The sequence below is a fragment of the Helicoverpa armigera genome, chromosome 12, assembly GCF_030705265.1.
Source record: "Helicoverpa armigera isolate CAAS_96S chromosome 12, ASM3070526v1, whole genome shotgun sequence".
Lineage (NCBI taxonomy): Eukaryota > Metazoa > Arthropoda > Insecta > Lepidoptera > Noctuidae > Helicoverpa > Helicoverpa armigera.
This window is the reverse complement of record NC_087131.1, coordinates 9,936,958-9,961,187: the sequence shown is the minus strand read 5'-3', so window position 1 is coordinate 9,961,187 and position 24,230 is coordinate 9,936,958. Positions and strand designations below refer to the sequence as shown.

The window sequence follows — 24,230 nt, the reverse complement described above, 5'->3', positions numbered from 1 at the left end:
GGGAGGTACCTGCACCGAATCGGTCGTGAGGAGGCGCCCGGGTGTCACCATTGTGCGGACAGCCCCGAGGACGCGGTGGACCACACAGTCCAGGTGTGCCCCGCATGGGAGGGGCACCGCCGGGTCCTCGTCGAGGCTTTGGGCGGCGGCGACCTCTCGCGTCCGGCCCTGGTTCAGGCCATGGTCCGGGGAGAGAGGGAATGGGATGCCGTCGCCTCCTTCTGCGAAGCAGTCATGCTCGAGAAGGAGGAGGCGGAACGCCAGAGAGTTCGCACCTCTCATCCCGGCCGCCGCGCTGGACCAGGTAGACACCATGGGCGCCGGGTGTCGCGAGATGACTCCCGGCCACCGTTATAGGCGTGGGTCTGTGGACGGTGAGTTCGGATGGCTCATCGTCCCTCTGTCTACTTAGACGACAGACCCGTGTCGACGGCGCGCGTTGTTCCAGAGAGATGTCAGCAACCCCAGCGGGGCCCAGTAAGGCCAAGGCCTGCCGGGGCTGCGGGTTGTTCGAAAGAGATACCGCGGCCCTGGTACATAAAAGGCCTATGACGGAACACGACGGTTTTTAGTCAGTAAGAGTCTGACACTCCCTCTCCGCTGCTAACCCACAGCGGAAGGGGTCATTTGATGAATTTTGACGTCGTTAAAAAAAAAAAAAGGTACCTAATTACAACACATGGCCAGTACGGTGAGGCAGCTTCCGCCAACGGTTTTACAACACCGATTTGGATGAAGCATGTCTTAAACAACCTTAGCTTTATTTAAGAAATCAGTATCCCAATTGCTTTATCTGTTTTAGAGCTACGGCGCTACAGACAGACAGACACAGGCGTCGTCCTAATTGGCAGCGATCGCACGATGGCGCGATGCGTTTTTCATCTCACGATCTCACTTGCGAGGTTCAAATAGGGCACTCTGATGAAATCGACGAGAACGCATCGTGTCATCGTACAATCGCTGTCAATTAGGACGACGTCTTAGATGAAAAACGCATCGCGCCATCGCGCGATCGCTGCCAATTAGGACGACGCCTCATGCTCATAGTGGTTTTTGCGTCGGCGTTCAAAAATAAAATATTTATAGGTATCGTGCAAACTTTTTGTTTTGACGTGTTTTACTAATACGAACGAAAGGTTAAGCCTTATTTAAGTCAAGGCTAAAATTAGCCAGTTTAATTCAAACTTTGTTTTAGCTTTAATATAATCCTGTTATTATACCAAAAGTGGGACGAATTTCACAGATTTCCGCCAACATTAATTACTTATTCGCGGTTATTTATAAGTTACTGAGTAACCGTTATAATCTATACCGTCGGCTTTGTCCCCTTTTATAGAAATTAATAACTTTATTTTTATTTGCCAGCTTTTAATAAAATGGTGTTAATAATCTGTGGGAACATCTACCTATAGGTAGGTACTAATGTTATTTATTAAGCTGAAGGCTGAAGGGTTTGTTTGTTTGAACGCAACTTCTGGTCCGATTTGAAAAAATATTTCAGTGTTAGATATACACCATTTATCGAGGATAGCTTTAGGCTACTTTTTATCCTGGTGCGAGGAATAGTTCAAACCGTAGGTGTTTAAATACTCAAAATCTCGGGGAAGCTCCATAAACCATATTATCTATTCGCAGCTATAAAATAGCTTAGTGTGCTATTAGTTTTCAATACAGGGGAATGTAAATGGTCATTTTATGATTACCTATTGAAAATGTTTCACAAATCACGGACCGCAGTCCCTTTTCAATGTCACCTAGCTATGACGTAAATCTTATACATGAGTCTAGATTTCACAAATAGTCAGTCAGTGTAGACTTTGTACCCTTGTCTACCCACTACTCCTACCTATGGAAGTGGGTAGGGACTAATATCAAAGGATTTTCTAGATAATTGGATATTTAAAGGATACTACAAATATTATCCATAAATTATGTGAAAGTTAGGTATATGCGGTATAAGACGATCCACTGATCAGTATTTAGTAGGTACCTATCTACGTTTGTTACTCTTTCATGTATAAACTACTACTACTACTACTTTGATGAAACTTAGCTAACTAACATAGGAATAACCATACAAATAACAAAGGAAAGATGGTACCTATAAGCTACTTTTCGTCCTCGTGCTGGGGAACGAGTTCCCTCAAGACCCTAGTGAAAAAACAGTGAGCACAAGGTATTGGATCAATTAAATCAAACGACACGGCGACGTGTCGTATGACACAGTTTTTGATACTTGTATGTCGAATCACTCCTCATTTAAAAAAATCTACACTTGGTGATAATTATATACCTACATCCTATTCTGAGTTCCCTAGTAGCCAAAATTATTAATTAAACAAGTAAGGTAAGGTTTCAAGCTTCATTAACAGTGCCAAATTTTTCCTAACATACTTAATTAAAAGGTACCTTATAAGTTTCAAGTGATTTCAAGATACCTTGAACAACAATAAATAACTTCAAACTGGGGTACTTTCTCTTTGATGTCACACATTAACTTAGTTATTTCTGTAACCTTATCTATTAGAAAACAAACAAACTTTTAATTAGTAGCGCCCGCCCATCTACTGAAACTAGATGAAAAAGTTTCATGAACTTTTAGCTACCCACTTAGGTAGATAGGGCCACCTAGTGCTAAAATATATCAGGCAATTTCCATATTGGAAATTCTGTAAAAAGAGACTCTTTGTGACTTTATAATCGAAATGTGATTGATCATTATCACTGTGATTCCCATTTTACTAATACACCTACTGTACTTGTACTGTACTCCTTATCTTAACGCCTACTTACTAATCATCATCATTATGTCCATCATCTCACCATTAAGAAGCCCTTCAACATAGTCTTTCACTTCCCTATATTCGAAAGGAAGATCTGAAAGCGATTTGCATCCAACACTTAGGTACTCGATATTTTTTAGACTATCGGACGCAGCTAAAGTAGTTGGCAGGTACCAGCCAGGTGCTGGTACCTGCCAACTACTTTAGCTGCGTTTGCCAGCCCATTGACTCCATAGCATCTCCATAGGAGTAGGATGTCACCAAGCAATGCCAAACATCCTTGTTAGTGCAATGTAATAAATGTTGATATATTTAATCGTAGACATGGAACGCTCTAATACACCTGTTCCACGAATAAAATATTGCATATAATGTTTGTTCTCTTTCACTCCTACCATTAAAGGGATATAGTGCTATCCTGCTGTCACATTAACATAAAATATTTATAATCTGTCATCAATTTTGATATTTGTGTTGTCATTTGACAGTTTGTCACTGTTTTCTTGTCTGGAAATTTTAAATAATTTTCTTTATTACACCTAAATAATACCACCTCATATTACGTTAAATCGCATCCCAAAGCAAAATGTCAGCACAAAATTCGCCGGTCAAGGCGTCGAGATCGCCTAGCGTTATCGAAACAGCGGATGACTTCGATAGCCAGGTATTGTATTATTACTACGCCTACTTTCCTTTATTTAGGACGTGAAAAGTATTTATCTTTGTGTTATTTCCAGGATACGTTGTTGAAACACGTTGATATATCGATAGTTGAGTCAGAAAAGCGCGCTAATGGGACGTTGCACGTTCGTGATCATTACACCGTGTATCTAATCGATCTCAAGTAAGTGGTTCTATTCTATTGTTTTCTTAACAAATTAGACGTCCATTGTGCGTCAATTAGACTTATTACCGCTGCCTACATCGCTTCCAATGGTACCAAGAGCCTGAGATTGAAATGTCAAAGCTAATTAGGTCATATCCTCATAAAATTAATTATTGCTTTCTATTTCTGGTGTAACTGAAGGTAATGTATTACTAAGAAAACTAGTTTTACATGCCATAGAATGTGAAACTAAAATTTTACAGCAGAAGTTAATAAATAGTTCAACAGATTGTTTCACTCTTGAAGATCTGTATAGCTCTGCAAATAAAGAATAATGTCAAACTTTTGTAATGCAATATTTTGATCACTAAATGAAGACAAGGCAAGACATCAAAGCAACAGTTGATATGTACAATATAACAATAGAAAAACGCAATATCTATTTATAAGTGAATCTATGCTTAACTCTTCAAAAAATAATATAATCTCCTTAAAAAACAAATTAAACAAATCTTATTTATATTTCAAGTTTAAAAAAAAATTGCCTTGTTTTTATTACAGAGTGACAGACCCGGACTATAAGTTGGTGCAGTCAAAGATTAGCACAATTTGGAGACGGTACACAGAGTTTGAACAGATTCATGACTACCTACTTGTAACTTACCCCCACGTGATCATACCACCACTGCCTGAAAAGAGGGTGAGTTTATCCAATATTTTTGCTAAAACATAAAGGAGAGTGACTATGTAGCTCTAAAAATTCTACTTTAGAAGTTCTACATAATATGTATTATCAAAAAATCCCAATGCCCACAGTGGCAATAAAACGATTTTTGGTGTAAAAATATCCTATTATTACAAACACTACGGACATCTTTGGTTTCCTTTAAAAGAAAATGGAACAGAAACAAAATCAAAAGAGTTATTGAATTATTAGAAAACTGTAATCATATAGGTGTCATCAAATTATCTACATCCATTCGTGATCATCATCATATCAGCCTTTTTATTTGCTTATTAGACTCCTTGCAGAAATAGGCCTTTTTGAGTGGAAATTTATTAATATTGAAATAAGTCTGTTAATAAGGTATTTCTATTAATTCTTTTGCTTTCAATGTTTTATATTTCACCATGGAGACATAAAATTATCTTTGTCTCTTATCTCATTGATGTAGTAATTATTATCATAATTAAATCAGTATTTACATGATAATTCTGTCTTCAAATAGTCATGACTTGTTGAGAAAGTTCAAAACAATAAAGATAAAAAGTAGGTGTGTTAATATTTACATTACAAAACAATCATTTGTTATTCTTTGATAAAAGTGTGAAAATAATACACCTTAATCAGCCAAAATATTTTTTATTTATTTTGAGTATTCATTGATAAGGTAGATAGGTCAAAGTTATCAGTTATCTTAATTGGAAACAAGCTATGAGTACCTGTTATGTGGTCCACAAAATATTGAACTCCCAGGACAGTTATCCCTTTTTTACCTTGGTTTAGTAAAACAACTGACTTCAGATTGACTATAATAGTAATTAGTGACCCTCTACATATATCCATAATCTCTCCAAAAAAATAGAAGAAATACTACTGACATTATATTATTATGCGATCACAATATATTTCCAGGTTCTATATGCTTGGAGGAAGTCAGACACCACTGACCCTGAGTTTGTGGAGAGAAGACGAGCGGGGCTTGAGAACTTCTTGCTGCGGGTTGCTTCCCACCCTCGGCTGTGCTTCGATGACCAGTTCATCAACTTCCTACAACAGGAGCATGGCTGGCGGGAAACTATTACTGATAGTGGTCAGTATGGATCTTTGTTGCATTCAAAATAAGACTTGAATTGTCTTGATAATAGGTGGTCTTGATCAAATACAATTTATATGATTACTAGCAGTTTCTTCCTTTCCCCATGTTGAATTGAAAATCCCGGGAGAATCGAAAAAAATCGATTAAGTATCTTTGGGAAAACCCAATAGACTGACGAGAGTTACTTTGGCATTATTTTGATATTGATAATGATAAATAGGTATGTTGATAAGGATTAGACATTTTTTACATGTGCCTGTCCTTTTGAGACTATAGATTAGTTTGTATATCAACTTGAAACTAAAAGTGACCATATCTTAAAGGTCTAAAAACAGGATTAGGCATAAAACTAACTACACTACTCAACTTAATATTTCTTTTATACTCATATTATGATATTTAATAATTTCAGGGTACATATTACAAGCGGAAAACAAGATCAAATCACTGTCAGTATCAATCCGGCTAAAAAAGCCTGATCCAGAGATTGAAAGTGTTAAAAACTATGGGAAACAATTAGAGACTAATTTAGGAAACTTTCTTTATACTAGGTAAGTTTTATTTAATACTGCATCTGTCCACGCTTTCACCCACATACCGAGGGTACTACATTCAGCTCATGGATAAAAAATATTGGATAAAGGTAAAATGCATTCAATAGTGCATAGTCTTTTCCTTCCCTTTATCAAATTCCTAGAAAATGCAACATACATACATATGTTTTTCCTGTTTACGTCTATTTTTCCATTATTATAATTCCTCTATTATTATAATATTTTTTCCATAACTAACACTTTATTTGCTTACAAAAAATAATCATCAGAAAATGGCCTAAGACAATAAAATGATAATTCATACGGTTTTTAAGGTTCCAGAGGGCCGACTTTCCCTGAGATATTAACCAACACCGTTAAATCGGAACCTATTGATTTTTTATTTTTAAATAAATAATATTGTATTTGATCATTTCAGATCAAAAATAATAGAAAAGAATTACGCTTTGTGCAAACTACACGCGAACTACGGCAAACTATTCAGCGAGTGGAGCGTTATTGAGAAGGAGATGGGCGACGGACTGCAGAAGGCGGGTCATTACTTCGGTATGTTAGTGACTATTGTTTATTATACTTATACTACTACATATTATATGTATATTTACATCATTATTTCTTATACTTTTACTGGAGTTATTATACTTAAATACTATATACTTAGCCATGATCATAATCGACAGTTTTTTTGTGGATTTATGAGTTCTAAGAGCCTGTTAACTTTTTCTCGCAGGTTCTAATGAGCTGAGGTTGTAGAATAGCAATGGTAAATGGTTTCTTGAAACTAGCATGTTCTTCACATGATATCGACCAATCCAAATGAAGTATTGTTCCGTACATATTTCGGATGTAGAACGCTTTGTGAATATATGCGACACAAGCGGTTAAAGAGTTAATATTAATTCACGTTGCAGACTCAATAGCAGACAGCATAGACTCAGTGGCAGAAGACGAGGAGCAGCTAGCAGACCAGCTGAAGGAGTACTTGTTCTACGCCAGCGCTCTGCAGCAGCTCTGCACCAACCATGAGACCTTGCAGCGGGCACTGGAGAATGCACAGGATACGCTTACTAACAGGTGCCAAACTGTGTTAATAGTAGACCAAAGTATACAGCATAGACTCAGTGGCAGAAGACGAGGAGCAGCTAGCAGACCAGCTGAAGGAGTACTTGTTCTACGCCAGCGCTCTGCAGCAGCTCTGCACCAACCACGAGACCTTGCAGCGGGCGCTGGAGAATGCACAGGATACGCTTACTAACAGGTGCCAAACTGTGATAATAGTAGACCAAAGTATACAGCATAGACTCAGTGGCAGAAGACGAGGAGCAGCTAGCAGACCAGCTGAAGGAGTACTTGTTCTACGCCAGCGCTCTGCAGCAGCTCTGCACCAACCACGAGACCTTGCAGCGGGCACTGGAGAATGCACAGGATACGCTTACTAACAGGTTTATTATTTATCTGTATAGCTGCCTCCACATTACTCGTAAGGCCGAGGCCGATTTTAGGCGAATACGAAAAGTGTGAAGAGTCAATTAGACCAAGTTTGCCTCGCTCGCTAAACTCGCTAACGCAGAATCTCTTAGGAAAGTAGCGCCGCCAAAATGCGAGTGTTCAAATGTCGAGAAACATTATTGACTCCATTGGTACTCATACGCTTTTTTTTGGAAACTGCCCATTTTATGTAAAACTAAAAATCTTCATATTAATATGTAATGGATCCCGAATGCCTCATTAGTTTACTCATAACTGAGCCTTTTGACCACGCCCACTACGTTATTTGAACTAGCTAGTAGAAGGCGCCTGACATTATGGTATCTCCGCTCATTTTTGCTTTCTTCGTGGTGGTTTTAATGCTTTGTTATTGGTCTATTATTTTTATGGTCTCAACAGATTACGTTACCAAATATGTTTTGCTTTTTACATCAGACAGAGTCTATAGAAAATACCTGTACATGATTTTTTTTCTCCATATTGATCGTACCTAATTCCTCAGGGTATCGGAACGCAGTCGTGCAGCAGCGGGCAAGTCGGGCATCATGTCTCGTTTGTTCGGCACCACCGACCCCGACATCGTGCGCGACCAGACCACGCGGGCGCTGGACAGCAAGATACTGGCTGATAAGGATGCTATAGAGAAGGCGAAGAGCGATTTAGAGTGAGTAGACATGTATAGGTACTCCTTGTTATAGTATTCTGTTGACTAATTTAAAAAATACTCTCCCTTAATATGGTGTTGATATGTTATTATTATTGTTATACGCTCATAATGAGCAATATCTACTTAATAATTTCACTTGTTTAAGGATACATTATAAGTACTAAAATTTCAGAGTTCACTATATAACATTAAAAAATATACTTCTATTTGTTGCATGATTGCTTTCACTGATCATTGTGCTATATACCTCTATAGAGTAATACGATGCTACTACTATTATTTGTTTCTTTACTTGAAACTTCTTATCCTTTTTTTCTTCATTTTCGACTATGCATTTGTTACAGAGAATTCACCAAGAAGGCGCAGGTAGAGATAGAATATTTCCAAAAACAAAAAGACAAGGATCTCCACGAGTCACTCGTTAGCTTTATTACTCTGCAAGTGAAAGCCGCCAAAAAGGTAAGTTACATTTGAAAAATGTAAATTTAAAGCTTAAAAATTCTCCTAAGTCTGACAAATACTATGCTGAAATACACATCGAAATCAGTTCAGCCAAACGTAAGATAATAGCCGCGCAAATACATGCATACAGGCCAAAAAGACAACCTCTTTTATTTAAATCGTTTTCGTATATAAATATGTTTTTTTTTTATTCAATAGAACCTACAAGCGTGGACGCAGATTAAGGAATGCCTTCAAAACATGCCGTAGACCCCACCAAGGAGTTTTTATACCAAATGTACCTACTGTGCGTTAGTCTTAATACTTTTCTATCTCACTTTGTAAGTAGAACTGTGTCGTTTCGAAACCGAGCAAGTAACTACTGAATTACAAAACTTACCTTCATACTAAGACATAGGCTGAATGGGAATCACGCCATCACCATTGTAACGTCTGAAAAGTGATTAAACTGCGTCGTTGGCCTAGTAATCACAAAGCGCTACTGCTATGCACGGGGTCTAGGGTTAGATTCCTGGGTCGAGTCGAAATTGAGTGCATCGGAAAGCACTTAAATGTCAGTCTTGCTTGTGATCTCTCTCCGGTCGTGTCGGATTGCCGTCCCATCGCGCTGTGCGAGTGAAGGAATAGTGAGTGCATCTGTGTCCAAGCAAATGCTTGTGCACGCATATGTCCTGTAAAATTGGCTACTCCCTATATGAGAACAGCCGCCATGGTCGACGATCGACCGGGATGAAATTATTATTATTCAAGTGACATCCGTCCCTCTATTTACGAACTTTTTGGACATAAAACCGTCCACGGACATTTGAACCCATTTTTGCCTATAAACGCCTAGAAGATAAAAAGATAGAAAAATCTTGCTCAGTTTCAAAATGACGTTATATGTTTATATCTTATACTCATTTTTGTGAACGAAAACTCGGTGTTTAAAAAAATAGTTGTCATAGTATTTTTTTACTCTGTGTGGTAGAATTGACTGCAATAACTACTGTAATCAAAAAAATCGAATTCTTTTATAATAAAACATCGGTTTATTTTTACTAAAATCTATAGATTTTGAGATTTCAGTCAGTATAAATAAATTTAAGATAATAATATTCCAATTTATATATTGAACAAATTAAATCGTAACTCATTCCATATCAGTAAATTGTATTGATATTAAATAATATGTGTTAATAGTATTTGTTCTACTGATCGCTATTATTATTTCTCCTCACTATTTCTATTATGAGTTTCACCTAAATGTTCAAATATTGTAATATTGAGTTCTAGGGGCCAATATGATTCGGGCGAGACTTTTCGTATGCGTCAAAATGACTATGCAATTGTGGGAATTGTTCTGAAAAAACTAATAAAAATAAGTATTCAGAACAGTTTCTACAGACTCTAAATGGGCACCAGAATTTTACTGAGTAAATTATTCCAAAAAAATTGAGAATAAAATGACAAACGGAGCCAATCATGCCTTCTTTGAGACCCGGTAATTTTAGTAAAACCCAAAAATCTTCTAATGTAGTTGATCGTTTTGGTCACGCTCACCGTACTTATTTGACCTACAAGAAGGCGCCTGACCTACCTGCTTTATACCTCCGCTCTTTCCTTCCTCGGTTTGGCAATATGATACATATTTAACTGTCAAGGCAAGAAAGAAATAAAATAAAATACATAACGTAAAATTCTCGTGTCCATAGAACGCATTTTAGCCTAAGAGTTAGACAAAGACATATACCTACCTAGTTCTATGTACATAACCGTTTTAATTATAAACCTACGAGCTTTTTCTTCACCTGTAGTCTGTGGCAGTTTCCAGTGGCAATAAATGAATTGTCTAATAATCTGTAACTGTGTATAAAAATGTATAATTTTGATAAAATATGGCGTCTTGCACATTTAGGCAGCACATTGTAGTCGGTAATGCTGAGAAAAGGGTTTTTTTTGCGCAAATAGTCGATTTTTCCAGACCATGAGTGTTTACCGCCTAGTATACTAAATTACTAAACATATTTCTTGTCCTAACCAGAAAACCAAAGGTGTATAATGTCCTAAAAATGTATATTGATATACTAGTCTCCGGTAAGTGTGTTATTCTCACATTTTCAAATTGAATATTGGAATTACTACATACGATACATGTCTACAATATTTAAGAATAATCGGGAATTGATAGAAATAAAATAAATTAAAATTATATTCATGAATTTCATTGTCGTTTTCAAAATTACAAATTGTAGTATCTCTCAAATTTAAATACTCATCTGTGATTTTAATGGAATCCGACGTTTGTATTATATTGTAATATTGTAAACTATATGATATGCTATGTTGACTATGTTTTATTTATGTTAATTATTTTTTTGAAGTGTCAATGAATCAGTTTTTAATAAACTCAAACACTTTGTATAAGATTTTTTATTGTTTCACTTCTATTTCGATCTCTTTTGTTCGTACTAATCTTGTACTAGTTATCGCCACTTACCCGACAACAAATATGCTTAATGTATTTCGCGCATATTAACAAAATGATCGTGTCTTTATTAACTGCATGGGGCTGAATATATAGTAAGAGTCAGAGATAACTTTTTTGCTAAACCATATTGTAAATGATTACTTAGCTATAACAATGTTGTTCCTTATTTACTATAATCATTCCTTTGTGAATACCCGTTTTTTTTGCAGAAGCTTATAAATGTCCTTGAAAAAGAAATACTGTCCATACAAATGACAAGGCCAACAGTAAACAAACATAAAAAATAATAAGCTAATCAATATAAAAGTTATAAGTTGCAATAATTTCCCACGAAGCGCCACAAAGAAAGACCCTGATAAAATATGTACTTTATGCGGCAGTTGAAAAGAATTCAGTACAGTCGACTGCAAAATAATAAGATTTATTATAAAAATAACTTTAACCATATTACATATAGAACACGTTACCCAGACTTCAATGAAGATAATGCAGTTCTGGGTCCATCAGTTGCTTGCTCGTAGATGCACTACTGCAGCTGCAAAACGCTTCAGTCATCAACTTGTTCCTGGAAAATAGAGCTAAAAATAACATTAAAAGACATCCATCCTTACAGGTATTTGAAAAGCTTCGCCGTTTAACTTAAGGTAGCTTCATTTATTTTTTCTACTTAATTTATGTGGCTGACTGTACCAAACTTTTGTACCACAGTTGTGGCGGCCAGTCGATTCACACGTTTATAATTGTCTGCCGGCATAGCACGAGGTAACCACTTATTGATTTATTGATTCCATGTGCTCGTAACATTCTGGTTTACTTACATTTTATTACTCTGATTGAAGATTTTTCAAAGTTTTTTTTTTTTTTTTTGATTTATTCCCTGAAAAATTTATAAGACACAAACATCTGAACTGAGGACTTCTCTTTTTTGGGAAGTCGGTTAAATAAACAGTACCTAGGGCATGTCGCCAATTACAGCTTATGTACCTACTTGGTTTACTCTGTCTTTCAAACCTTATGATAATGTCTAAGTAGACATTTTGCAAATACATATTTAGGTACTTAGGTAATCTTGCGCCTTGACACAGTTTCAGATCAAAGTATAAATAGCTACTGTTTATGTCTTATCATTTCGATGATAATAATATGATAAACCTATATGGACCTTTGTTTTTATTACGTAGTACTTAGGTACCTACTACTACGTCTTATTTACTAAAATAAGTTACGATTTCATAAGACTGCAGAGTAGATAATTATTTATTTGTCTTGACTATCACTTGGAATAGGAGTCGTTGTATGATATTGTTGTATTCATATACGTAAGACCACAGTATGTTAGGTATATGTATACATCCTACAAATGCATCTATTGTGCAACTTGAAGATATCTAGCGACATTGTTCTGATGCGAAATAAACGTATATCAGACTGCTACATGAACTATCTCCACAGGACAGTTTACGAGTACCTATTTAAGCCTTTCTAGACTTATCTATAAAAGCAAGGATTTTTTTTTTAATTGGTGCAAAAAAATCTGTGAGCGTGACACTTTTGTGGAGGCCCACGACTACGTACACGTGTGTATTCTTATAAACCATTTTGCTTCATTTTTAGAGAAACCATAGAAAAGCAACACCATAGGTACGTTTCTTTAGACTTTGACCCAAGTAACAAATAATAGGTACCTAAGTTTCTTCTGTTCCGCATGTTTCCTCTACTCTCGAATTTGAACCGTTGCAATTCGTAGCCACAAAACTATTTCAGCTATGGACGGGCAGCTCTTGCAAGCAATTCTGAAGCCGGCGCCTAAAGTATGAGAATTTAATCTATTATTAGGTAACAGACTCCGGTAGAAATACCGATGTTCCGTATCATTTTCTATCGTTTTTCATTCTATTGCTGTCTACAGTCTACACTTGAGATGTTTTGAATTACTGCGGTCTATTTTTTGTAGGAGCATTGAACTCTACGTAATAAGCTACTTACTGTACTTGCCTACAGAATATGTACTTATTTCTCAAGTTATTATTTTCCCTTCTATACCACCCGAGGAAACTTCTTACGGCACTCGGACAAAAGCCTATCTCCTTTCTTTTCTCAGGTTCTTAACTAACTGTGTACCAACCATTTTAGTTTTGGCATGATACCGCGAGAGACAAACAAAAATATGCTCATAATGTTAAATGTCCCACTATTTTTAAGAACTTTGAGATGTTCAACTGTCATAGAAATTAGAGCGAGTGCTCTTATCGGGCGTTGCCCTCGCGAAACAACTTCCAGTCCAGATAATTTAAGAGGTCTTGACTTATTCCACTAACGAGGACAGTAAACAGCTTTGTATCATAAAGTAATAAGTATCTACCGTTGTTAATAAGCACGAAAATATCTTTGTCTATTGTTTTGTGTTCCAAGTAAAATTACTGAAATGGTATTGTGAAAATATTTAATGAATTAGAATATCAACAGGAAGTCATCTTTGCAAATAACTTGGTAATTGTACCTACTTCATTTATAGGTGCTTGGTAGTAGCACAATTTTGGGGATCGATTGCAATCATGAGCCTAAATGTTGACAGATTATCTCGGATAGGCATGATAATTTAAACACAAAAAAATACAAAAAGGCGTGTTTTCCTCACGCCTCCTAAAATGACATAAAAATAATCTTAACATTCCAAAAATTTACGGTGCAGTCTCCTTTTACGGAGCCATAAAAGCATTAATGTAACCCGCAGTGCTATTAAGAGCGCAAATCTGCAGTTATTTTATAAAAGTAAGTAAAACAAGAGGAGGCAAAGCAGTTAGGGGCTCGGTATTATCTTTACGACTGTTTACCGCGGTAGAAGTAATCCACAGCATCCTTATTGTGTAAAGGGTACCTAACAGTAAAGGTAAATATTAGATAGCTACAGCTAATCTACTGTTGTTTTGTCATAGTTCTCTAAACTACAGCAATTCTATTTAATTTGTACAATATACCAGCTTTTCAACGCGGTTTCGCTGTGTCCCGGTTAAAAAGTTGCCTTTGTCCTTTCTCAGGCTCTAAGCTAGACTATCTCTAAGTATGCCTTTCATTTTTAAATTGATTCGGAGATTTTGTCGCCAGAAAGCAACATACAGGTAGACACTCGGGGTTTCCTTTTTACGTCGGAAAACTCATTAGTGAAATGGTTTTCCTTGACAGATACTTACCTAAAAAAACTAGCGACAATTTATGTATCATATCAATTTATGTATGTCATCATCAAAATGTACCTAGATTTTTACTTACATAATTGGTGTTTAAATAAATAAGCCATTACAATTTAAATAAGTAAGTACTTAACCATAAAAAAACACATCCCTTATTAACCTTATTTGTTTTTGTCTAGACAGTAAATATGAATTAAAATATTTTGCGATTGGCACTTGATGGAAATATCCATTAATTCATGAGACTCGAAGTACTTAAATACTTAGTAACTCTTATTGTAAGAATATTATGAGTGGTTTTATAATAACAGTAAGTGACACTTACTCTTATACACTTCAGTAACTATTTACTTATCGAGACGATGACCGAATATTTTTTTGATTACCGCGTATAACACGTGGTTAGCTGTTTCTTTCCCAGAGAAATAACTACATATTAAAAAAATACGCCATGAGTTTATTCGGCTTCGGTGATCCCTGTGACGACCACTGAGAACTTGATATTGACACTTCGAATTCTTGTAAAGCTCTTCTGCTTCGCGTTTTTCAATCTGCACCGGGAAGCAAGTCTAGCAACCTACTTGGAAAAGGCCTCAATTTCCATACTATTTCCATATTCCATATAATTTTCAGATAAAGAAAAATGATTTACTACTTTCCCATCAAAGTTGACCACGTCTGTCTGCATCAATTATTCGTGAAGCGACATCCACATAGAATCGATAGTGAAATGGGTCACTGTCATAAACACAGCCGTTTCTTACGGACCATTACACACGTGACCATTCAGGCGTCACCATATACATCATTTACCATCACTTGATACCATCGGTTCCTTGACAACTGCAGAAACCTAAAGTACCCAATAGAACAATTTTTGCAAAAATAAAAGACAGCCGTTAGATTGCAATATAATACAAGAACAGTCAATAGAAAGATTTTGGAAAACAAAGGACAATCACAAATTCCAAAATCGATCTTCGAATTTGACCAATCAGATCCTTGTCTTCAAACAAAGGTCGAAAATGAAGCATCAGCAGGTGAGCGTGGATTACTGGGCGATGTTCAAGAGCATGGCGATGTATGGGGTGCTGACAGTCTTGGGGTGGATGATGCTGAGGCTGTTCAATGCTGTGTTCTCGCTACCAAGGAGGTTGAGGACTCAGCAGGAGAATATACAGGCCACGTTGGAGGAGTTTCAGGTTGGTAACCATTTATATTTATGTACTTAAAACTGCCACAAAGAAGGGTCATTCAGATAGGAACTTTTCAAAAGTTTTACCATAAATCTTTTTTATGCAAATTTACGTCTTCAAATATCTTAATGGTAAAGGAATGAGATGAAATGAGTGCGAGAGTATGAATGTAGATAAGCGGGAAGACAAAGTAGACCAAGGAAAAGATTGCCTAAAAGATGACAGGAAAGAAGGGAGTGCATGGAAATATGACGACAGACAGAGCAACAGAGGTAGAAAATATGACACATACCTAACTTGGGAACTGGGTAGGAAGAAGAAATAAAGAAAGATGAAATGCTAATATTTGTCCTACGCATACCTACAATACATAACAATTATTATATGTATAGGTAAACAACAAAACCCTATAGCTTGATTCAACGGTGGTTTGAGCAAACATTGATTTTCTGTATCTATCTCTATTTATCATAGTTGCTTTATTACATTGCTTGTGTTTCTCAAAACACGAAGTAAACAATTTAATGATATTAAATAACTGAGATTGATGGTTTTGCTTTATTCGAAATATTCATAAAATTATAATATCTTGTGTTTACGCGTATCTATGTGATTTCGTTGCTAAGGAGTTAATTTACGAAAATAACTAACAGCCCAGTTTGTGAGGCCGAAGGTGTAATTAAAACTTTGACACAATTTCATAGAAATGGAACGAAGTTTTCCAAACAATTTACTACTGGTCAAAAATTTAATATGCGAAAGTCCAATTGTCATTTAAACCTTTTTATACACTTTCAACAAGGCCCATTGCCTACACACATGGCGTTCTCTAGCGTAGACTACAAACAGGGAGTGAGGCTAGTAACGTCCCACAACACCTATTAAATATGTTATTATACTACAGATTGACTCTAAATATTATTTCAGAGACGGTATCCAGACCTAAACGTGACAGAAGAAGACATAAAGAACGCAGAAAAGGAACTAGAAGAATGGAATAAAGAAATGGATGAAAAACTCAAAAAAGATAATGCTAATGAAGAAGATGAAGAAAAAAGTGAGAAACTACCAGCTGTCGAAGGTTCAGACAAGAAAACTATATAATTGTATGAAGGTCTTTTCTTTTCAAGGCTACTCGTAATAAGTCTTAATGTACCAGTATAAGTTGATACGCCTCTCTATGAAACTTGCGCAAGAAATAGGTTCAGGTGAAAATGGTTTGTATATGATGGGTTTATATTGATTACTATTGTTTACGATTGATAAAGGTATTGTGTATTGAATGAATGTTTTAGTATGAATATGGATTTAATAAACTTAGTCAATATTAAATGTAGTTTCATACCTACAAAATACGAGGTGTTTTATGCCTTCGAATCTGCAATCTGTTTTAATTTTCAGTTAGGCACCTACTAAGACATGAGTCTTGCCGAATAAATGTAATCATCATAATTAGGCAGGTAGGTTATGAGTCCATAAACGTTTATTGTTGTCTGCCGTCGCCCATGACTAATACAGCAAAATTACAAATGGTGTTTACTTGGGTATTGTTCTTAGTTTATTGCGCGCTAAGTAACCAGCATCTAATTAAACACCTTTGAGTTCATGATAACCAAAGTATTTTTGAAAAACGTAAATCTGATAAGAAAGAGATTAGGGTCACAAATAATGTCAACACACTACTTATTTGGTATTAATATGTACCTATATATTTGCTGCGCAATATGCATGCCCAGCGCTATGAGTTTTGCTTGAGGAAGGCCTTTGTCCAGCTTTGGCCGTTTTTCAGCTCTGACAATGACTTCGACTATATGTTTACAATTTTTCTCCTTATTATAAATCTGTTTATGTAACGCATATTCTATGTATTAAGCACTAGCCATTTTCCCGCAGTTTCATCCGCATCCCGTGGAAACTACTGCAGGTACCTACGGGGATAAAATATGGCCTAGGTATACTTATCACTCGAGAACAGTGTAAGTAGATATCAACAGTTTAAGCATTTTCCATAGCGTTCCCGTAGTTTCGGAGCCTTTATTTAGATAAAAAAATAAATTGTGTATTCTCTTTATGATACAATCTATAGATAAGTGTACATGAATACAAATAATCTCCAAATAGATTTCGAGCCCAGTGATGCAGACCACGGATTTGCATAGCGCGGAGTTCACGGTCCGATTTGTTCCGTGGTTTACAGCCCACTGGGTGCATGTAATATGCACTTCCTATGAGACGATGGTTATTAAATTTGTTACGACGCGAGTATTTTCACACTTGAGTGAGTATAGAGTAATATATTTAAAAACGCGTGGGTAAAGAAAAATTGACATTATTGTAATTTATGATTTTGCAAAAAAAGTTTCGCCTCTTTTTAAACAGAGAGACTATGTAACTTCATATTTATCAGGGTATATATTGTTCTATAAACAAACTTAGGGGAGATGTTCCTAAAACGGGTACCCTTCCTAAAACGGGTAGGCTTTGCCATTCGTATATTATAGGTCTTAGTGTGAACCTGTTAGTGTAGAGCGGTGCACTACCACCCCGCCGATCACGGTCAGTTGGCTCGGGCGCCTAGAACGAGCGTTTTCGAGATTAGATGTAAAAAAAGTTTTTTGCAGAGTTTATTAAAAAAAATAGGATTATGCTAGTGCTGACTACTCAAATATGGTGCAAGATACGGTTTTCGCAGTTTTTTATTATCATTTTGCATGTTATATGCTTATTAATTGTGAATACTTAGTGGTCTCCTTGTTTACTATTTTAAGGATAAGGTAGTTGAAATTTAAAACGTGCTTTTGGGCAAAACGGGTAGGGGCATAACGGGTGACTACCCGATTTGAAATAAGGGACCACTTCCTCAATTGATCCCACAGAAAGCTAATCGAAGACAAAGGAAGCCACAGAGAGCTGAAGAAGTACAGGAACAGCGTGAAAAAGAAATTAAAGTATGTTTTCTCTGATTTTTAACAAAATTATCTGCTGGTACGATTATAATTTCAAATGTAACATTTAATAAAGTAAAAAAAGTGATCTAGACTGATCAAAATAAGAATACTGTTTAACATAATTAAGGAGACTAATTAACGATAAAAATTTCCTGGATAACAGGAGGCTAAGATACGTTTTCTAATTCATTTATCACATATATTCATTCATTAATTCATTACCTGCTTTGCCCAAAGGCGCTACCCGTTTTAGGACCCCCCCGAGGGCAAAGCGGGTATTTCGAAGGGGTTTATTTTTTTTGATTTTTTTCTGAATTTTGAAGAAGATTACTAAGACTATCTTATGTTTTCCAAAGTTTATTATATAAACAACCCTATGAGTACAAATACAAGTCGCATGTAATGTTCTTGGTTATTTTATTTAACATCTTCCCTTAGCTTACCCGTTTTGGGAACATCTCCCCTAAGATTCACTCGCAAATAATAGGCTGAAACTAATTAATTTAAAGTTATCTATTAATTTGCGAGTTTTAAAACAGTATTTTCTAGTAAAAAAAAATGTTTTCCTACGATGTTGAGATGACATTTAAATAAGATTAATGCAAATAAATGTCATTATAGTATAGCTAGCTGGTGCCCGCGACTTCGTCTGCGCAGGTTTAGTATTTCGAACAATATGTTTACAAATTGTAGCCTATGTGTTATTCTGATATACAAGCTATATTATTGTAAAGTTTCATTAAAATCCATTCAGTAGTTTTTGCGTGAAAGAGTAACAAACATCCATACATCCATACATACAAACTTTCGCGTTTATAATATTAGTAGGATAGAGAAGCTAGGCACACAAAACATCGCATCTCTTGATACATATATAATCAAAGCCGAAGACAGGAAATCTAGATAAAATAAACATAGTCACAGATGTCCGGTTGTTTGTTTTTCAATGTCAACTTTAGTGCTAAGAGCTGTCTCTAACAAAACAAGAATTGAATTACTCATCAATGTGAGTAAGTGCTCTTTAATGGCTCCAGTGATTGACTTTAAGTACCAAGATGATTCACGGATTTAGATTAAAATCTATCAAAAATAATTTTGGTTGAAATTATTGTGCAAAATATCAGAAAAACAGTTCAAATTAGGTAAGTATTTATTGCAAAAATACACGTGGGGACATTAAATTCTGGCCAGAACTGGAAAAGATATATTTTTAAAATGTATGTAATTAACATATCAGATTAGTTTCTGTTTTTGTCAATACATAGAAGTAAACGAGTAGCACCTGGTGAATTTATTTCCATATTTACATCCTATTATAACATGATAAAAAATAATCAAAAATGGGCAGCCTCTAGCTAGCCCAAAAGTCTATTTATAAACCCTATCACTTGCCCGGTCAATCAATACTCAGCTGGAGCTCTGCTAGATAAAAACAGTCCCGTTCAGGCGTTCACCCCTTGAAACTGAAGTTCAAGTGCCCACCGCTAGATGGCAGTGTACCGAACGACACAAAAGCTCGCTAAACCGGCCCCCCGAGGCGTGGTTCCAAGAGCTTTCACCCCAGCTAAAATGTTATTGATCGGTTCGCAGAGTACCAATGCAACAGTAAATACACAGTCGTATTCGGCGTGTTTATTATTATCTTTTGAGTCTTCGATATGAAGAATATGTCCTCGATGTATAGATAAGTTATCATTCGCCGGTGGCGTAGTAAACACTGACATTAATCAGTCCGTTGCATGGATCTTAGTACGACAGGCGCGTCGATTGCTCAATTAAATTTACCGTGATTGGATCAGTGATGTTTTGTGGACTCAGCTGGTGATTCTGTGCTCAATATGACGAGGTCCAGTTACCGTCCTCTGGTGCCCAGGTCTTCCAATAACTCCTTGGATACGCGAGATAATGGGTGAGCTATTTACTTTTATTTTTCATTGATTGTTTTTCTTTTCGGCGTGAATTATTTTCCGTAGTCAATCCTATCGGTACTTTTTGTTATATTATTTGAATTAATTCGAGGACTGTCCTTTGTTTCATTCAATATAATGATAAAGGCTGGCACGTACAGTCCAGCAAGTGATAAGTATTCAAATTATGAAGGTAGGGTCATTTCTACAAGTTTCCTTAACAGGTTTTGCTCAGGCTGGTCTCTGTTCAGGAATGTATGTTTATTAAGTGTACCTACCCTTTTTTGCGGCATTGATTTTTGTACCGGCTCTCATTATTGTCCACCTACTTACTCCGTAATTTTTCTACGAAATATTTAATTTTGGCATGCTGCATTACCAAATACCATTATGCCATCAGTGATTCAAGTTTGAACGTGTTTTCTGAAATGTAAGTCTGCTATACCCATACGTTTTTCAATTACATTCTTCTGAAAAACAAAGAAAAACAATTGACGGTGTCACGTTTTTACCAAACGCCTTGAGCACGCGAAGGATCTCCCGTGGAGCACCAAACATCTTCAAATGAGAGCTGTCATTCCGTACATAACAAAGACTTCGAAACTAGGAACAGGCTAGACTCATGCTTTATGTGATAGAGTTCCTTAATCAGCATTGAAATTATAAATAGCTCGATGACGATCCCGCATGTATATCTGGTATACATTATGACAAAGGATAAGCCCTGAGGGTCATTAAGACATTCATATTAAACCACCTTTGTATTAAAATACTCTTTTGTTGAACCTGTTAAGCTATTTATTTATTAAGTTATTATTCTAGCTCCTCTTCTGACCAGAATAAACGTGATATCAATCTAAAAATCTAAGAAAATCTGACGCATCTAATGAGGAAACTAGACAATTTGCGTGTCTTTATATTACTCACAATCTTTAACCCAGTCCTTCATTATGGATAAGGAAATATTGTTCCAACAAAAAATGATGTGTTTTACACAGAAAACTATGTTTATTCATTCGGTGTTTTGATTGAATAATAAAACCTTCATAGTAATCTTATCAATGTTTTGTTGTCTGTGTTTGTATATGTTACCTATTTACTTTCAAAACAATAGTAAATACTATGATAGTAATATAGTGCAATAATTCAAAGAGTTTCATATCAAGTGGGAAGGTAGCTACTATGGGTGCTATCTAGTAATGTTAATTAAACTTAACTTTTAACAGCAGTGTGGGTTAGCAGCAGTGAGGGAGTGTCAGACTCTTACTGACTAAAAGCCGTCGTGTTCCTTCGTAGGCCTTTAATGTACCAGGGCCGCGGTAACTCTCTCGAACAATCCCGCAGCCCCGGCAGTTCTAAAATAATCTTGAGAGTATAAGAGGAACACCAAAAAAAATACAACATGCCTAAAAGAGTTAAAATCGTATGTTCAAATTTTCTCACTTTCTCAATAAGTGAAGGTTCTCTTAGTTGTCCTTTATGTCCAAGTAATAAAAACCTTCACAGTTTTAAGGTAACTTGGCATAGAGACGGGAAACTTATCAAGAGCTGAGTATGGCAACATATCAAAATGGCACGAAGAAACTTTGCGAAAATATGGGCACACTTGCCAAACTTTATGTAATCAGAAGTGACAAGTTGGAGGCTATTATTCAGTAATGGTATAAGTTATGATACTGAAAATATAAACAGAACTACTAACTACATCGTTCGATGAAAGTTTAGGTAGATCAAAAATGTTCAATCTATTTATGTAATATGTGCCCAATTTTGGCTAATTAGTGTAATGGTGTGACCATTATATGATCGGCAACTGATGACAATACATTTTTAAGGTTCTTTATTATTTCCCTACAGGGGCCCGATTCTCCTAATTTTACTTAAGCGCCATTCGATTGACGTTCGACTCGATTCGACTGAGATCCAATCCCGACTCGATTACGATTGAAGCGTATGTGGCATTCCGCTATTTTTTCTTTGAAATAAACGTTTTTATCCTTTTCTGTCATTCAATAATGAATCATTTTGTCTGCAAATGATTTACGATTGCAAAATGATTGTACAGCAAACTACCGTATAGACCAAAATCATCAAAATAGCAGACCAATCGCACACCAATCAAATGTCAATCGAATACGATTGGTCTTTTATTAGTAGCAGAATGCCCGATATGGTTAAAACTGCTATTACTATCATATTGCGATTCGATTTCTATTAGATTTTGACATTATTAACTTAGGAGAATCGGGGCCCAGATCTTGTCTATTAGTTCTGCATGTCTGAAGTTGAGTAGGTACTACCTACCTAGAAACTTCACGATAGTCAAAATGCATAAACAAAACACTAATGCAGTTTTGCGAGGCTTCAACTGGCTGGCTAACATCGGATTAGCAGAGGTAATTGGCAGGAACTGTAGTTATGTCACTTTTTATGGTTAAAATGAAAGGTATACGAGTAACAGCTCTCAACACAAAGTCTAGGATGCAAGTAAAAAAACATGATAAGTAACAAGTTTATAAAAAGGTGTTTATGCTAAGATAAATGAGTAATGCATACCTAAGAATGATGATGACGGCAGTGCACGATTCGGAATCAAAGTGCAATCATAAAATCATAGTAAAACCAACTCTATGCATCTTTTGTCTTTGAGCACGAAGGCTGTATAAAACTAAATCAGATAAATAACTAGCATTAAAAAGGTTACATTAAAATCACCTTTGTTATCTATGGCTGTGAAATTTTCATACAGACCTGTTGGCACCTGCTAAAATACTTATTTTTGCGTGGATATACCTAACACGTGTTTGTGTCGGGCTTATTTTTTGACATACCTACTGGCAATCACACCTTTTAATTGACTTTTTATCGTTCATTGGATAAGATAATAAACCTATCGTTAATTAGCTCTCATTATCGCAATAAAACGAAGACACGAAAATTTTATAATTGTCGACAGTAACAGTGAGTCAGTCACTGTCAATCTGATGATGATGTTTTCCATGATAAATAGTGACTCCACTGACATTATAATTGTGTAATCAGCAATTATACCTTTTTGGTCAGCAGATTTGACTTTATCTACCTACGTACGTTTAGTACCTACGCTTTAGCTAAGTACCAAATCAATTATGACTATTTCCTACGTATCCAATCTTAATCTATTAAATTACTTATCTATTAAATTGATTTTAATAAAATTTGGTATAGAGATAGAGTTGACCATGAGAAAGAATATAGGATAGTTTTTATCCTGAACTTTTGAATAATTCTCTTGGAAACCCGATATGATATAACCGAACTCTACGCGAGCGAAGCCGCGGGCGGAAGCTACCTATATTTAAGAAATATTTGAATTGTTATAATTTACGGAGATTAGTTAACATAGACATCGAATACTTTGAGATACATTATGAATTATATCTTTGATAGAATATCGAAAACAATTATTATTTTATTTATGAATTTCCTGCACCTCGTTCACCTTTTAAACTTTGTGTTTTAATAGTTGACACGCTGGTGCAAACGTGACAGTAACAATTAGCGGCCATTTGGATTACAAGCGAGGTAATTAGTCTATCGTTAATTGATACAAAACAATGTATGGGAGACCAGGTATTTATAGAACGTTATTATGTTTGTAATTTCTCTCGTAGTAGGTCAAGTGAGAGTTTTTTTTATAGAAAAAAACCTGTAATTGATGACTTAGTAATAGTATGTGTGTTAAGTTATTTATTTTCAAACTTCATAGGAAAATTGACAAAAAAATAACTTAAATTGATACGTTCTAATGTAACTTACACTTATAAGGTCTTACTTAGGGCATAGATAATACAACGTTTACATGCATTATGATACACAGGAACTGCACTATTTCTCCAAATTATCAATTTATTAGATACTGTTTTTCGCCCGAATGAT

The 24,230-nt window shown here is 35.9% G+C and overlaps 3 protein-coding genes across 5 annotated transcripts in view; all 3 read left to right on the top strand.

Moving 5' to 3' along the window:
- The first annotated feature begins 3,241 nt into the window (after positions 1-3,241).
- Positions 3,242-11,008, top strand: LOC110383933 (sorting nexin-4). Its single transcript, XM_064037249.1, has 10 exons — positions 3,242-3,447; positions 3,521-3,627; positions 4,171-4,309; positions 5,246-5,423; positions 5,842-5,980; positions 6,402-6,529; positions 6,895-7,057; positions 7,974-8,135; positions 8,483-8,597; positions 8,799-11,008. The coding sequence occupies exons 1-10, from the start codon at positions 3,370-3,372 to the stop codon at positions 8,847-8,849; spliced, it is 1,260 nt and encodes a 419-aa protein (XP_063893319.1). The 5' UTR covers positions 3,242-3,369; the 3' UTR covers positions 8,850-11,008.
- A 4,232-nt stretch (positions 11,009-15,240) lies between these two features.
- LOC110383996 (uncharacterized) lies at positions 15,241-16,768 on the top strand. The gene is made up of 2 exons (XM_021345003.3): positions 15,241-15,463; positions 16,385-16,768. The coding sequence occupies exons 1-2, from the start codon at positions 15,287-15,289 to the stop codon at positions 16,559-16,561; spliced, it is 354 nt and encodes a 117-aa protein (XP_021200678.3). The 5' UTR covers positions 15,241-15,286; the 3' UTR covers positions 16,562-16,768.
- A 3,203-nt stretch (positions 16,769-19,971) lies between these two features.
- LOC110383911 (uncharacterized) overlaps positions 19,972-24,230 on the top strand; it is a 102,538-nt gene continuing 98,279 nt past the window's right edge. Inside the window, exon 1 of one of the 3 annotated variants that reach the window (XM_049838834.2) lies at positions 19,972-20,314. In XM_049838834.2, the coding sequence (XP_049694791.1) occupies positions 20,244-20,314 (71 nt within the window). In that variant the 5' untranslated portion in view covers positions 19,972-20,243. The remainder of the gene's footprint in view (positions 20,315-24,230) is intronic. The other 2 variants (XM_021344868.3, XM_021344871.3) reach the window with 2 other exon arrangements.

Coding starts and splice junctions, on each gene's coding strand:
- LOC110383933 (XM_064037249.1), top strand. CDS start 3,370: ATGTCAGCACAAAATTCGCCGGTCAAGGCGTCGAGATCGCCTAGCGTT. Junction 3,448..3,520: donor CGGATGACTTCGATAGCCAG/GTATTGTATTAT, acceptor TGTTATTTCCAG/GATACGTTGTTGAAACACGT. Junction 8,136..8,482: donor AAGGCGAAGAGCGATTTAGA/GTGAGTAGACAT, acceptor CATTTGTTACAG/AGAATTCACCAAGAAGGCGC.
- LOC110383996 (XM_021345003.3), top strand. CDS start 15,287: ATGAAGCATCAGCAGGTGAGCGTGGATTACTGGGCGATGTTCAAGAGC. Junction 15,464..16,384: donor CCACGTTGGAGGAGTTTCAG/GTTGGTAACCAT, acceptor ATATTATTTCAG/AGACGGTATCCAGACCTAAA.